This window comes from Triticum aestivum, chromosome 6D (genome assembly GCF_018294505.1).
Source record: "Triticum aestivum cultivar Chinese Spring chromosome 6D, IWGSC CS RefSeq v2.1, whole genome shotgun sequence".
Classification (NCBI taxonomy): domain Eukaryota; kingdom Viridiplantae; phylum Streptophyta; class Magnoliopsida; order Poales; family Poaceae; genus Triticum; species Triticum aestivum.
The window spans coordinates 5188778-5200131 of record NC_057811.1 but is presented as its reverse complement, the minus strand read 5'-3'; the positions used below and the strand labels follow the sequence as shown (position 1 = coordinate 5200131).

Below are 11354 nucleotides of genomic sequence, written 5' to 3'. Positions count from 1 at the left end.
TGATGTAGCTTAATTTCCTGTAAAACCTTAGCTATTTGGACCTGTATATGCTGGGAAGAAGAACTGTATATGTTGAGTAATCTGCTTCTGCTGCGGGATCGTGGTTCCACTTTTTCTGCAGATAGATGCTTCTTATGGCATTTGCAGAAGCCACTCTGTAAAATAACAAAGACACTTCTGAAAAATGTAAGCTTGGTTGTTGCTATGTCAAGATAGTGGTCAGACAAATGAAAGCTAAGGATGCAGAGTGCAGTTAGGTCAGGTGTCGTTGAATGCGTGCACAAGGCAAAGCTGGCATTTGGGTTCTGGACAGGAATGCATGGTTCTAGAAAGAGCGGGGTATCAGTAGACAGAGAAGCGTGACTTCTAAATTCAGTACCTGCAGTTTTTTTACTTCTTCACACGCAACTACTGCAGTAACCAGAGTATTTCACCGGTCTAGCTTGTGCATGCCAGTGTTCTGTGCATGGCTGTTCATCAGTTTGCAACATCTTGCTAGCTAGCAATGCGGCACGTCTGAAACTAGATAGCAATGCGCACGTTTGAAAACTACTTCAAAATACGTAGGTGCATAACTTGCTAAAAAGGTCCACGGTATTCTCAATAGTCCAAAATACTCTGTTATGTCAAAACCACAGTATAATTTCCTTACCCGGACGTTGTTTGTTATACAGTGGCATGGTTTTGATATCCATCTCCTTCGGCCTCCTTCCGGTTTATGATTCGGACGTGGTATATTCTCATTTATAACTTTTTGTTGCAACATCTGGCTAGCTAGCAATGCGGCACGTCTGAAACTAGATAGCAATGTACACGTTTGAAAACTACTTCAAAATAAGTTGGAGCATAAAAACTTGCTAAACAGGTCCACGGTATTCTCAATACTCCAAAATACTTTGTTATGTCAAAACCACAGTATTTTATACCCACAGGCTAAATTATTGTAGTTTTACAGTACATTAGTTTTAGAAAGAGAAACATTCTTAGTTGCAAACACAAAATTCCATATGTAGTACTCCTTTTGTACCACAATAGTGTATATTATACTCTGTCTCAACAAACGAGCTTGAAAAGTTGAGGAATATTGGAGTATTAACAATTTTTTAACTTAGAATTTATTAGCACCGAGAAAAAGAAGAACCTAATCCTTTGGTACCCTTCAAATCCTTGTGTACCCGAAGCTAGATATATGTTGTAACTCATTATCAGCAGATACACAAGCAAGTAATTAAGAACTTGAACAATAAGACATGCATAGTATAACACAAGCCGGCAGGAAAGCAAGTAACCGATTCCTTCAAAGAGGAGATGTACTGCAGAGTGGTTTAGACAAATGAGTGGCAAAAGTGCAAACTAATGTTTCATAGAAAAGATTGAAGAACAAAGAATACATGTATTAATGAGCAACAAATGAATAAATAGCTTCGATATGACCGGAATAATAGAAATCTAATGAGTGATTTAGTGTCGGTACTCACTGTGATTGAGCGCCTCAATGGAGAGATTCATTGGCTTGAACATGCAGACCTTTGATACATCAAATATTTGTTTCATTATCTAAAAGAAAAGGAAGGTAGCTCTTTCTTCTGAAAACAATGGAATAATATTTCTCCTAAATGATTCTTTTATTTCAACCATGATCGTTAAGTCAACAGAACATATATATTTTCGTCTAAAAGCACATGGGTGGCCTCTCCTCCTTTTTCCGGGCTTGAGACCGGCTATGAGATTGTAAGTGTCACCTTACAATGGCATAGGCGGAGTTCCCCACCCACCCTCCCAAAAAATAAAAAATAAAAGAAAAAAAGCACACCCAATAAAATAATGAAGACATTTTTTTGGTTTTTGTATTTATCAAATAAGTGCGAGACATAAGCTACAAACATAATAAGACATTTTTTTCATTTAATTTTTCTTGGTGCAAACATAAATTTGTAAAAAAAATACTCCCCCCCCCCCCCCCCCCAAAAAAAAGAAAAGCACTCTATGTCTATTTTTTTTAGTTTTTTTTGTTTTTTCTTTTACAACCTAGTCTAATGCTAAAGCAGAAACCTATTTTCTTTTGTGATTTTCTTCGCACCCATGGACGAAATAAGCTGACATCTTCCAAGTGGCGACAGTAAGTCCATAGAAGCCTTCAAGATGGCCACCATCCTGTAAGCAGAAAGTTTAATGGTGGATTTCTAATTAAAAGGTGAAACCGTACAGATGAATTGCTATATACTATTTCCTAATTTGGGAATTTGGAATCTCCAAAAAAAAATTGCTTACAAACATCAAAATTACACTGGGGAGTTGCTTAAATTTTTTATCAGTATTACTTTGGTAAAATGAGAAATGAGAAGAGTAATTAGTTAAAGGCCAACCGGGACTAAAGCCCCTCCCGTCCGCCAGCTGTCGACCGAGCGCGCTGGGCCCAGATAGTTGGTCGCGGGTCTCCTCCCGAACCGCGACTAAAGGCCCCTTTTATCGTGGTTCGATTGTTTTGGGGACTAATGGGGGCGTATGGAAGCCTCTTTTTCTACTAATGTGATGCCAATATAAGAAGTGGACATATGTGGATACAAATGGGAGAAAGCGAGAGACAGAGGCTGCCCGTTTATTACCAGCTTGAGATACATGGAAGAGATTTAAGGTTGGCTGCAAGTGGCTTCACCATCGTCTGCCTGGAGATATATATAGCGTGTAACATGATATGTGGATCTCTATATAGCGTGTGAATAAATATGATGTAGTAGTTTCTATGCTTGGTCGGTAGCATCGTCGTCGTGGCCGTAATAATAATCTTCATCGTCCTCACTATCGGTGGCATCACTTTTGCGCGCCTGGAGATTTATTATTTAAAAAAACGGCCAGCCGGCCATCAGCGCCTGGAGATACATACAGCGATCAATCGATGGATACGATGGACAGTGGTATGTACTACGTACCTCATCCTGGTCGGTGCCTGCATGGTCATGTAGCCAACTCTTGAATTTGGCAACAAGGCCACGTATCTCTTGTTGGCCGTACCTCCCGACTCGAGGCTCTGCCGCGTCACGTAATCTTCTCTCGAGTGATCTAATCATGCGACGTGTCCTTTCCTCCTGGTGTGCAGCAGCACGGCCCACATCCTCGGGTCTCTCCAAACCGCCTAGGACCTCCACGAGATTATCAATGAATCTACCTGCCTCCTCATCGTAGTTTTCTTCTTCTATGTCGAGATCGAGATACACAGCATTGGGACGGGTGCCGGAAGCCTGCCACAGCGCTTGCTTCGCTTCCTTTACTTCCCTGTAGCTGCTGTTAGTGCAGTCAAGGAAACACCCGACAAACTTCAGCAAAGGACAGCTATTTCTCCTCCACGGCACCAAGCTGGCAGCGTCCTTTCTTTCAGCGCTTGCACTGTATACCAGCTCTTCAAGCATCGGCAATGCTCCTTCTCCAACAGCAATCTCTATCTTCTTCGTGAACAAGCCTCTTAGCTTGTGAAACTCATTGCTGCCAAAAGTATATGATACGTTCCTTTCATCCTTACTCCAGAGACCAAGTTCGAGGAGCGACGGCAACCTGCCGATGGTTTGAACATCCCGAACTTCTACCGCATCCACATGCAGCAATAGACGAGAAAGGAGTGGAACACTTAACTGATTGATCCATGATGGCACCCTCGGTATAACTATGATAGGCAGAAATAACTCGTACAGCTTTGTACAGGGTGCCAAGTCTTCCAAGCTATGATTGGGGTCAACCGAATACTTGGTCTGAGCACCATCATCCACAACTGCCAGAGTATGAATCTTGTGCAGGTTGCACAGAGATTCCATCATAGCCTTGCCTGCAGACTCCTCCATTTCACCAAAATATATCTTGAGCACCCTTAACTTCGTCAGCTTCCGCACCTCTGTGCAGAAGTTTGGGCACTTCTGCACTGAATATAGCTGCAGCTCTTCAAGGCATGTCAGTTTCCCTATCTCTCCCTTCATCACTGTACCGTTATCAGCCCACAAGCACCTCAAATTCAATAGCTCACCAACAGATGGTGGCAGCTCACTTATCAAACCTCCCCTTACATCCAGTATCTCAAGAAACTTCAGATCATGCCCTATTCCTTCCGGGATCTTGACCGCTGTCTTCACTAGCCCCAGGTACCTCAGCTGCAACAACTTACCGAGATGCTCAAGATTACTACCTTCCGAAAAAACACAGTCCTCAATAACTAGCACACGCAGTACTTTAAAGCTCAAAAGCAGGGGAATACTATTGCCACTGCACTCGACAACATTAAATGACCTTACATGCTCCATTGCAATGCTATAGTTGTGTTCCCCACTTTTTCCATGAACCGCTAATCTGTGAACCTTGTTGGTTGACTTTCCTCCCGGACATGTGTCGTGATGCTCCATATCATGTACTGTGACAAAGTTTACCTCATTTGATACGGTGCGGATGAGATCCAGCACCATGTCATGGACACGACAACCACCTCGGCCATCATTATCTTCAGGATCTATCCACCGTATCATGCTCTTGTTTACAAGCGTGTTGAAATAGATCTCTCCAAGTTCAAATGACTCCATCCCTTCTCTATATGGTATAAATCCCTCGGCAACCCACCTCCATATCAGTGATATTTTATCAATTAAACAATCTTCAGGAAACACACTAAGATACAATAAACATGTCTTCAGATTGGACGACAGATCATAATAGCTAAAAGATAATATCTTTCTTGTGTTATGAACATCGCCATTGTCTGCATGCCCAAAACCAATGGCATCATACACCTTAGACCAGTCCTCACTGTGTTTCCCAACAAGCAAGCTAGCTATTGTGGTGATAGCTAATGGCACACCACCACATTTCTTTAAGATTTTGGTAGTCACTTCAGCAGGTCCTTCACTACCAGATGTTCTTGTATAAAATAAGATTTTGGAGTAATCATCAGAAAGTGGTTGCATGTGATAGATACCACCAGCTTTTGTGGCGACATCAACAATACGGGTAGTTATGATTAATCTACTTTCTGGATGACTATCCACGAAAGCACACTTAATCACGTCCCATGTTTGTGTATCCCATATGTCATCAATAACAATAAAGTACCTATTCACACGAGATGAAAAATTGTTTAATTAGCAAAGTATCTAATATACTACCTAGCAGAACAAGAAGCACAACAATGCACCAGAACCAAAGAAAGGCGCTAACCGTAAATAAAAAAGATAAAATACATCTCAACTTTAGAAGTGTTCCTGTGATGTACTGAGTCTTGATGAGTAAATAGTATAAAACTATCACAATTAGGGGTAGGGTTCCAAAAAACAATCACTTTTTAAAAATTTGAAAAAGCCTACCACAAGATGGTTTGCTATTTCGAAAAACACTAGTTGTTCACTGGGTTAAAGTTAAGCATGATTATGGCATATTGGACCCAGTCATCAAGGCCACATGGCAACTTAATTCAACATGTTAAGTTATACTAGCACCCGGTCCCATCCCCGTCTCATCTACCCCATCTCCGCCCACACCAGCCCCTGCCAGAAACAAAGAGCGACCACCTCGGCAGCTTCCGATGCGGTGCTCCGACGAGCTGGTGCTCCAGCGCGAGCGAGCTCCTTGCTAGTGCTGGTGCTCCGAGAAGGACAAGCTAGTGCTCCGACATGGATGAGACCCTCGCTAGTGCCCTCCTTCCTCTCTTGTGTGACGCGGCGAGCACGTACATCCTCGCCATGGACCAAGCTACCGAGGCAGGGTGTTACGTCGACATCGTCCGAGTGGGAGGAGTTGCGCTGAGCTGCCCACACATTTTGTGTGGTGTATAAGAGGAACAGCCCACACACCCACGTGTGGGCAAAAAAAGTCACTAGTAGAAAAAGGGCCTTTAGTCCCGGTTCTGGAACCGTGACTAAAGGGTCGTTACTAAAGCCTCCCCCTTTAGTCCCGGTTCTTACACGAACCGGGACTAAAGGCCCTCCACGTGGCCGCTGCCTGGAGGTCCACCTTTAGTCCCGGTTGGTAACACCAACCGGTACTAAAGAAAATTTTATGATTTTTTTATTTCTTTTTTTATTTCTTTTTTGATTTTCAAATTTCTGAATTATTTTAACCTCCAGCCTGAGCACGCTTAACTTCCGGGTTCTATTCTCTCTCGTTTCCAAGTCTGCACTTGTTGTTTTCCTGACAATAGTAAGATGTCAATCCTATTAACCCTCAGGAATTTAGCTTGAGCATGAAGTCATACATTTCACTGTTTGAGTTTGAAACTATTGTTCTAAAAAACAATAATTATTTAGTAACACTAATATTTCTTGAATAAGTAGTTTGACCATAGTTTGACCACAGTTTGACCAGATTTGACAAAATTCAAAAAAACTGAAATAATTATTTAGTAACACTAATATTTCTTGAATAATTAGTTTGACCATTGTTTGACCACAGTTTGACCAGATTTGACCAAAATTCAAAAAAACTGAAATAATTATTTAGTAACACTAATATTCATGAATAATTATTTAGTAACACTAATACTTCTTGAATAAGTAGTTTGACCAGATTTAACAAAAAATAAAATAAAAACAGAAATTTGAGCATAACTTTTTTTCCTTTTAGAATTTGAGGATTCTAAACATTTGCAAACATGCCGTAGGGTGTCAAAATCTGAACATTTTGATATATTATACGTTTTTTTTTCTGACATCGTATGCAAAAGTTATAGCCGTTTTACATTTTCCCTACACTTTTTGCAAAACATGTCCAAATTTAAGTTTTTAAATTTTCCTAACTAGTACATGTAGTAACATAACTACATCTGGAAGGATTTTAATTTTTGAAGTTTTTATCATTTTTTTTTGCTTTTTACAAAACTGAAAAGCGATCCAGGGGGTAGAGTTTGAAAATGGGACCTTTAGTACCGGTTCGTGCCATGAACCGGTACTAATGCCTCAAACCCCATTAGTACCGGTTGGTGGCTCGAACCGGGACTAAAGGTCTAACCTTTAGTACCGGTTGGTGCCACGAACCGGTACTAATGGGCATCGCACCCTTTAGTCCCGGTTCGTGGCACCAACCGGGACTAAAGGTCCCATTTGAACCGGGACTAATGCATGTACGGTGCCCTAGCCGCTCGAACCGGGACTAATGCTCACATTAGTCCCGGTTTGTAATGCAACCGGGATTAATGCTCTTTTCTGGCCGAACCAAAGCCCTATTTTCTACTAGTGAGTAATGCCCACACACCTCTTTTTTTCCCTCCCGATCCCTCTCACACGCGTGCGTGTGGGCCAAATAGATAATGCCCACACGCCCCGTACGTGAGGCCTCGTACCTCGTGGTCCCGCACGCCCGTGTGACAGTCACCGCGCATCCCGCAGTTGCCATGGCCCAGACCCTCGTCCATGTTCGTTTAACTGCAGTTGTCATGTCGCTGAACTTGGGTTGCCATGTCGGACAACTACAGTTGCCATGGTTGCTCAACTGCAGTTGCCATGTATGGTCTGATCTACTGCAGTTGCCATGATTTCAAAACTTTAGGAGTTGCCACCCACTAAACACTAGGCAGTTGCCATGTAGCACTACAAGAAGGCATGGCAAAAAAACATGTTCATGTAAAAGAGAGAGTTGCCATGTGCTCACAAGCACGCTAGGGCAGTTGCCATAAAAGAAAGAGTTGCCATCTGCTTACGTGCACGCTACGGCAGTTGCCATGTACCATGCAAAAACACATGGCAACTCGGGTAAAAAAGGGTTGCCATCTGCTTACAAGCAAAGCTAGGGCAGTTGCCATATACCTGCAGAAACACATGGCAACTGCCAGCTTTGGGTGTGGGCTAGGAGACGGGCGTGTGGGCGAAGTGATAAACGCCCACACACCAGCCCCTTTGCGTGCGTGAAACTAGTGTGTGGGCGAATTGCTAAACGCCCACACACCAGCCACCCGTGTGGTGAAAAAAGGACGTGTGGGCGACCGGATGAATGCCCACACACCAGCTTAGTCCTACGTGGCACACAAAAACTGCTAGAACGCGCCAAGATTCATGCAGAATTGGTTGGACGTGGATCCATGCGTGTAGGCGAGTTGCCAGACGCCCACACGTGTGGGCGTTAGACTTTTCGTTATCTTTTTGGCCCCCCTAAACATCCCCGTCTAGCTCCGCCACTCGCAACGAGCATGTTCCGGGGTGTACAAATATTCTAGCAGCACTGGCTGGAGCCGACCAGTAAGCCATGGCATGTGCGCAGCCAGTAGGGAGCTGGTGCTTCGATGATATTTGTCGGATGAGGAGCTGCTCACTAGTGCCCTCCAAGTGATGCAACTCCACGTCGCCATGGATCCATGCCTCCCGTGCTCCCTTCCAACTCGAGCTCGTGGTCAGCCGAGGAGGGGATGAGCTTGCCGGCAGGGGCTAAACAGGACCCACGCCGTGGGGGCAAGGATGACGCCCACAGGTGCCCTTCATCGGCTCCAGCGACGAGTCCACTAGCGGCGAGCCAAGCGTGACCGTGCTCCACGATCGTAGGATTTGCATGACCCAATTGTTTTAGGAAAAAAACATAGGGGCCTGATTGCTTTAAAAGATATTTGGGCCCTAACTGTCATAACCTATCAACAGTCAACCTAATGGTCAAAGCATAGTGTCTTCACTTTTGTGTCATGTCAGACCTGACGCGTGGATCCAAGTTGTCATAATCATGCTTAAAGCTAACCAACATAGTCCTCAGTGTAACATGGTAGCTTTTTGAAACAGCCAACCAACTTTGTGGTAGGTTTTTGGAATATTTTAGAAAGTGGTAGATTTTTGTGACCACTAGCCTGAAGTATGGTAGTTTTATGCCATTTAATCGAGTCGAGTCTTCATCTACCATTTTTCAAACGGTTATATTCTGGATAATTGAATGGGTATTCATTTGTAGCAAAACTAGAGATGGTTGACCGCCTAAGTAATCCATGTAACCAATCAGTTAATGCGACTATTGGTATTAATCTTGACTTAGCCAAATAAAAAAGGTGCCACGTATGTTCTAATGGCATACGTAAATCGGAAATGTAAATCAGAAATTGTCGTGTCAAAATGAAAAGAAAACTAACGCCAAGTTGTTTATTGATACGAATCAAAAGCAAAGATAAACCATATATTGTCTTCCTTAGTTGACATAAAGAAGCTATTGACTGGCATACAGGGAGGTTAATGCGTACCTCTTGCCTGCAAGGATTTTTTGCAGCTGGTTGATCAACTGCCATTCAACCATTGTTTCTGTGGCTCTGGATAGCCCAGTGTCAAGTTCAAGCAGGATGTCCCTGAGAACTTTCTGCGTGTTTGGATTCTGACCCACTGGAACAAAAGCTTGACACTGATATGTTTTGCTAAGCTTGTCATACAATGCTTTTGCAAGGGTTGTCTTTCCCAATCCTCCAAATCCAACAACGGAAACTATCTTGGGATTTTTGTCAGGCATGTGAATCCCCTCGGACAGGATCTTTATCAGCTCATTAATTGGCTCATCAATACCCACAAGGTCAGATAGCTTTTTGTATAGAGCCGGGAGACGAGGGTCAACTGGAGTCGTTGCAAGATTAGCAACAACATCATCAATCTTGTACCGGTCATACCGTTCCTTGATCTTCCTAACCTGGCTCTCAATGTCTTTGACGTCACTGGCTATTTCATGGCGTGCCTTGAACTTGGTGAACTCGTTGCGGGCCGCCTTCAACAAGTGCTTGATCTTGGGCTTGGTCGGCTCAACGCCCTCGACACGCCTCACAAAGGAGTCGAGGCTGTCCTCAACGGCGTAGGACAACTCCCTGACCTCATTTGCCCAAATTTTGACCTGAGGGTCAAGTTGATCCAGCGGCACACTGGACACCTTGACAAGGGCAGCTTGCATGCTCTCGAGCTCGGCCTTGAGTTCTCCGATCCCATTCTTCACACTCTCCTTCAGCTTGTACTCCTCCATGAGCAGTTCCCCCAGCTTGGGGAGGAGAGAGCTCATCGCCCCTGTGGCGAACTCCATGCTCGACCCTCACCCTTTCCCCCTCTCACTTTTGCTAGCCTGCTGGTTCCTCTCCCCTCTTTTTCTCTCCCTCAATTTCTATCTCCTTTCAGAAGCTCTTTCTTGCTGGCTGTGGCTAGGTTGCTGCCGCTTGTATGATTATATGGAGTACTAGCTAGCTAGTTTGATTGGATCTGAAGCTTCTTTGCGACTGGAGTGATAAGGACGCGGTTACAACACTAGCGAGCTAGCTAGGTTCACCTAATTAATTCTTACGCGCAACTGGCGTTTGAAAAGAGGTGCTTTTCCAAGGAGGACGTGATGGGTAATGGCTAGCACGTGCCAAGCATCTCTAGATCTGCGCATGGTTTGTTGGTTGGTGGCTTAATTAGTGCGCACTTTTAGGCCTGGCCGGCCCTTTGTTTTTAAATGCCTGCTGTCAGCTTTAGCTTCAAAGAGATATACCCACCCAGGTTAATCAAAACCGGCTTCGGTTTTGTAATGGTTCAAAACTGAAGTGTATATCCATAGAGCGGCAATTTGGATTTCTTACCACGATTGAACTCATCGGAGCACTAGGGAGTAAGGACAGTGTTGTTACTTGCTACCAGGCTAGGTACAAAGTTGCCCAAGCCAGATAATTAGCGGTAAACTATTTTCAATGAAACAGTCTCTAGATTTCTGCAAAACTACAATATCAAAGTTTTGTGGGTGGGTCTGTGAGAGAAGAGGTGATACCGAGGTCGTGCTCTCGATGTTAGCCAGCAGACAAACAATTTCTTTAGATCTGCAAAAAATTGCATGTTTGCTGCAGACCGAGGGAATCTAGTAACAGAGACGGTGTATTTTTTAAAATAAATGTATGTTTTGGTATGTCCTCCATTGGTTGAACCCAACAATGGCTACAAGTAATGATTCTCTTAAAGGTGTTGTCTTCGAGCATTGTGTTCTCTACTATTCTGTGTGCTCATGCCATCGCGCCACTGACTATTATACCCTCTATGGTACATAATGGGAAGAAGATTTTCACATGGGCCAATATTTGATAATGGAGAAACCACACAACCAGTCAGTATAATTATTTGATGCATTTTACAAGATATGTTATATATCTCCAAAAAAGGAGTGTCCATTTCTCTGTATCAGAAGATGCATTTATTTTTTTGCGATTTTTGTTTTTTGCGAATAGAAGATGCAGTTAGAATACAGTTTCGTAGAGTATCATCTAAGGCATCAAGAATATACAATACAAGGAGTGAATCATGGATTAAATGGGCTTGCACAGGTCGAATTAGCACTTCCGACTGACGGTTTGCAACTGAGAGAGGTCAGATAAGACATAAATATTGATACCGTCAATCACACATACAAGATGTAAAGTGTTG

General features: G+C 43.4%; 1 protein-coding gene across 2 annotated transcripts; it reads right to left on the bottom strand.

The window, feature by feature from the left end:
• Positions 1-1983: 1983 nt before the first annotated feature.
• Positions 1984-10106, bottom strand: LOC123142940 (disease resistance protein RGA5). 2 transcript variants are annotated; one of them, XR_006470636.1, is made up of 4 exons: positions 9176-10106; positions 2931-5085; positions 2607-2825; positions 1984-2154 (listed from the first exon to the last, which is right to left on the bottom strand). XR_006470636.1 is itself a non-coding variant. In XM_044561657.1 (3 exons), exons 1-3 carry the CDS (start codon positions 9988-9990, stop codon positions 2742-2744), a joined length of 3054 nt encoding a protein of 1017 aa, XP_044417592.1. In that variant the 5' UTR covers positions 9991-10106; the 3' UTR covers positions 2294-2741. The 2 variants fall into 2 exon arrangements, 1 of the variants encoding a protein (XP_044417592.1); XM_044561657.1 differs by lacking the exon at positions 1984-2154 and having other exon boundaries at positions 2294-2825.
• Between the last annotated feature and the right edge of the window lie 1248 nt (positions 10107-11354).

Coding starts and splice junctions, on each gene's coding strand:
- LOC123142940 (XM_044561657.1), bottom strand. CDS start 9,990: ATGGAGTTCGCCACAGGGGCGATGAGCTCTCTCCTCCCCAAGCTGGGG. Junction 5,086..9,175: donor AAAATCCTTGCAGGCAAGAG/GTACGCATTAAC, acceptor TCGTGTGAATAG/GTACTTTATTGTTATTGATG. Junction 2,826..2,930: donor CAGGCACCGACCAGGATGAG/GTACGTAGTACA, acceptor ATAAATCTCCAG/GCGCGCAAAAGTGATGCCAC.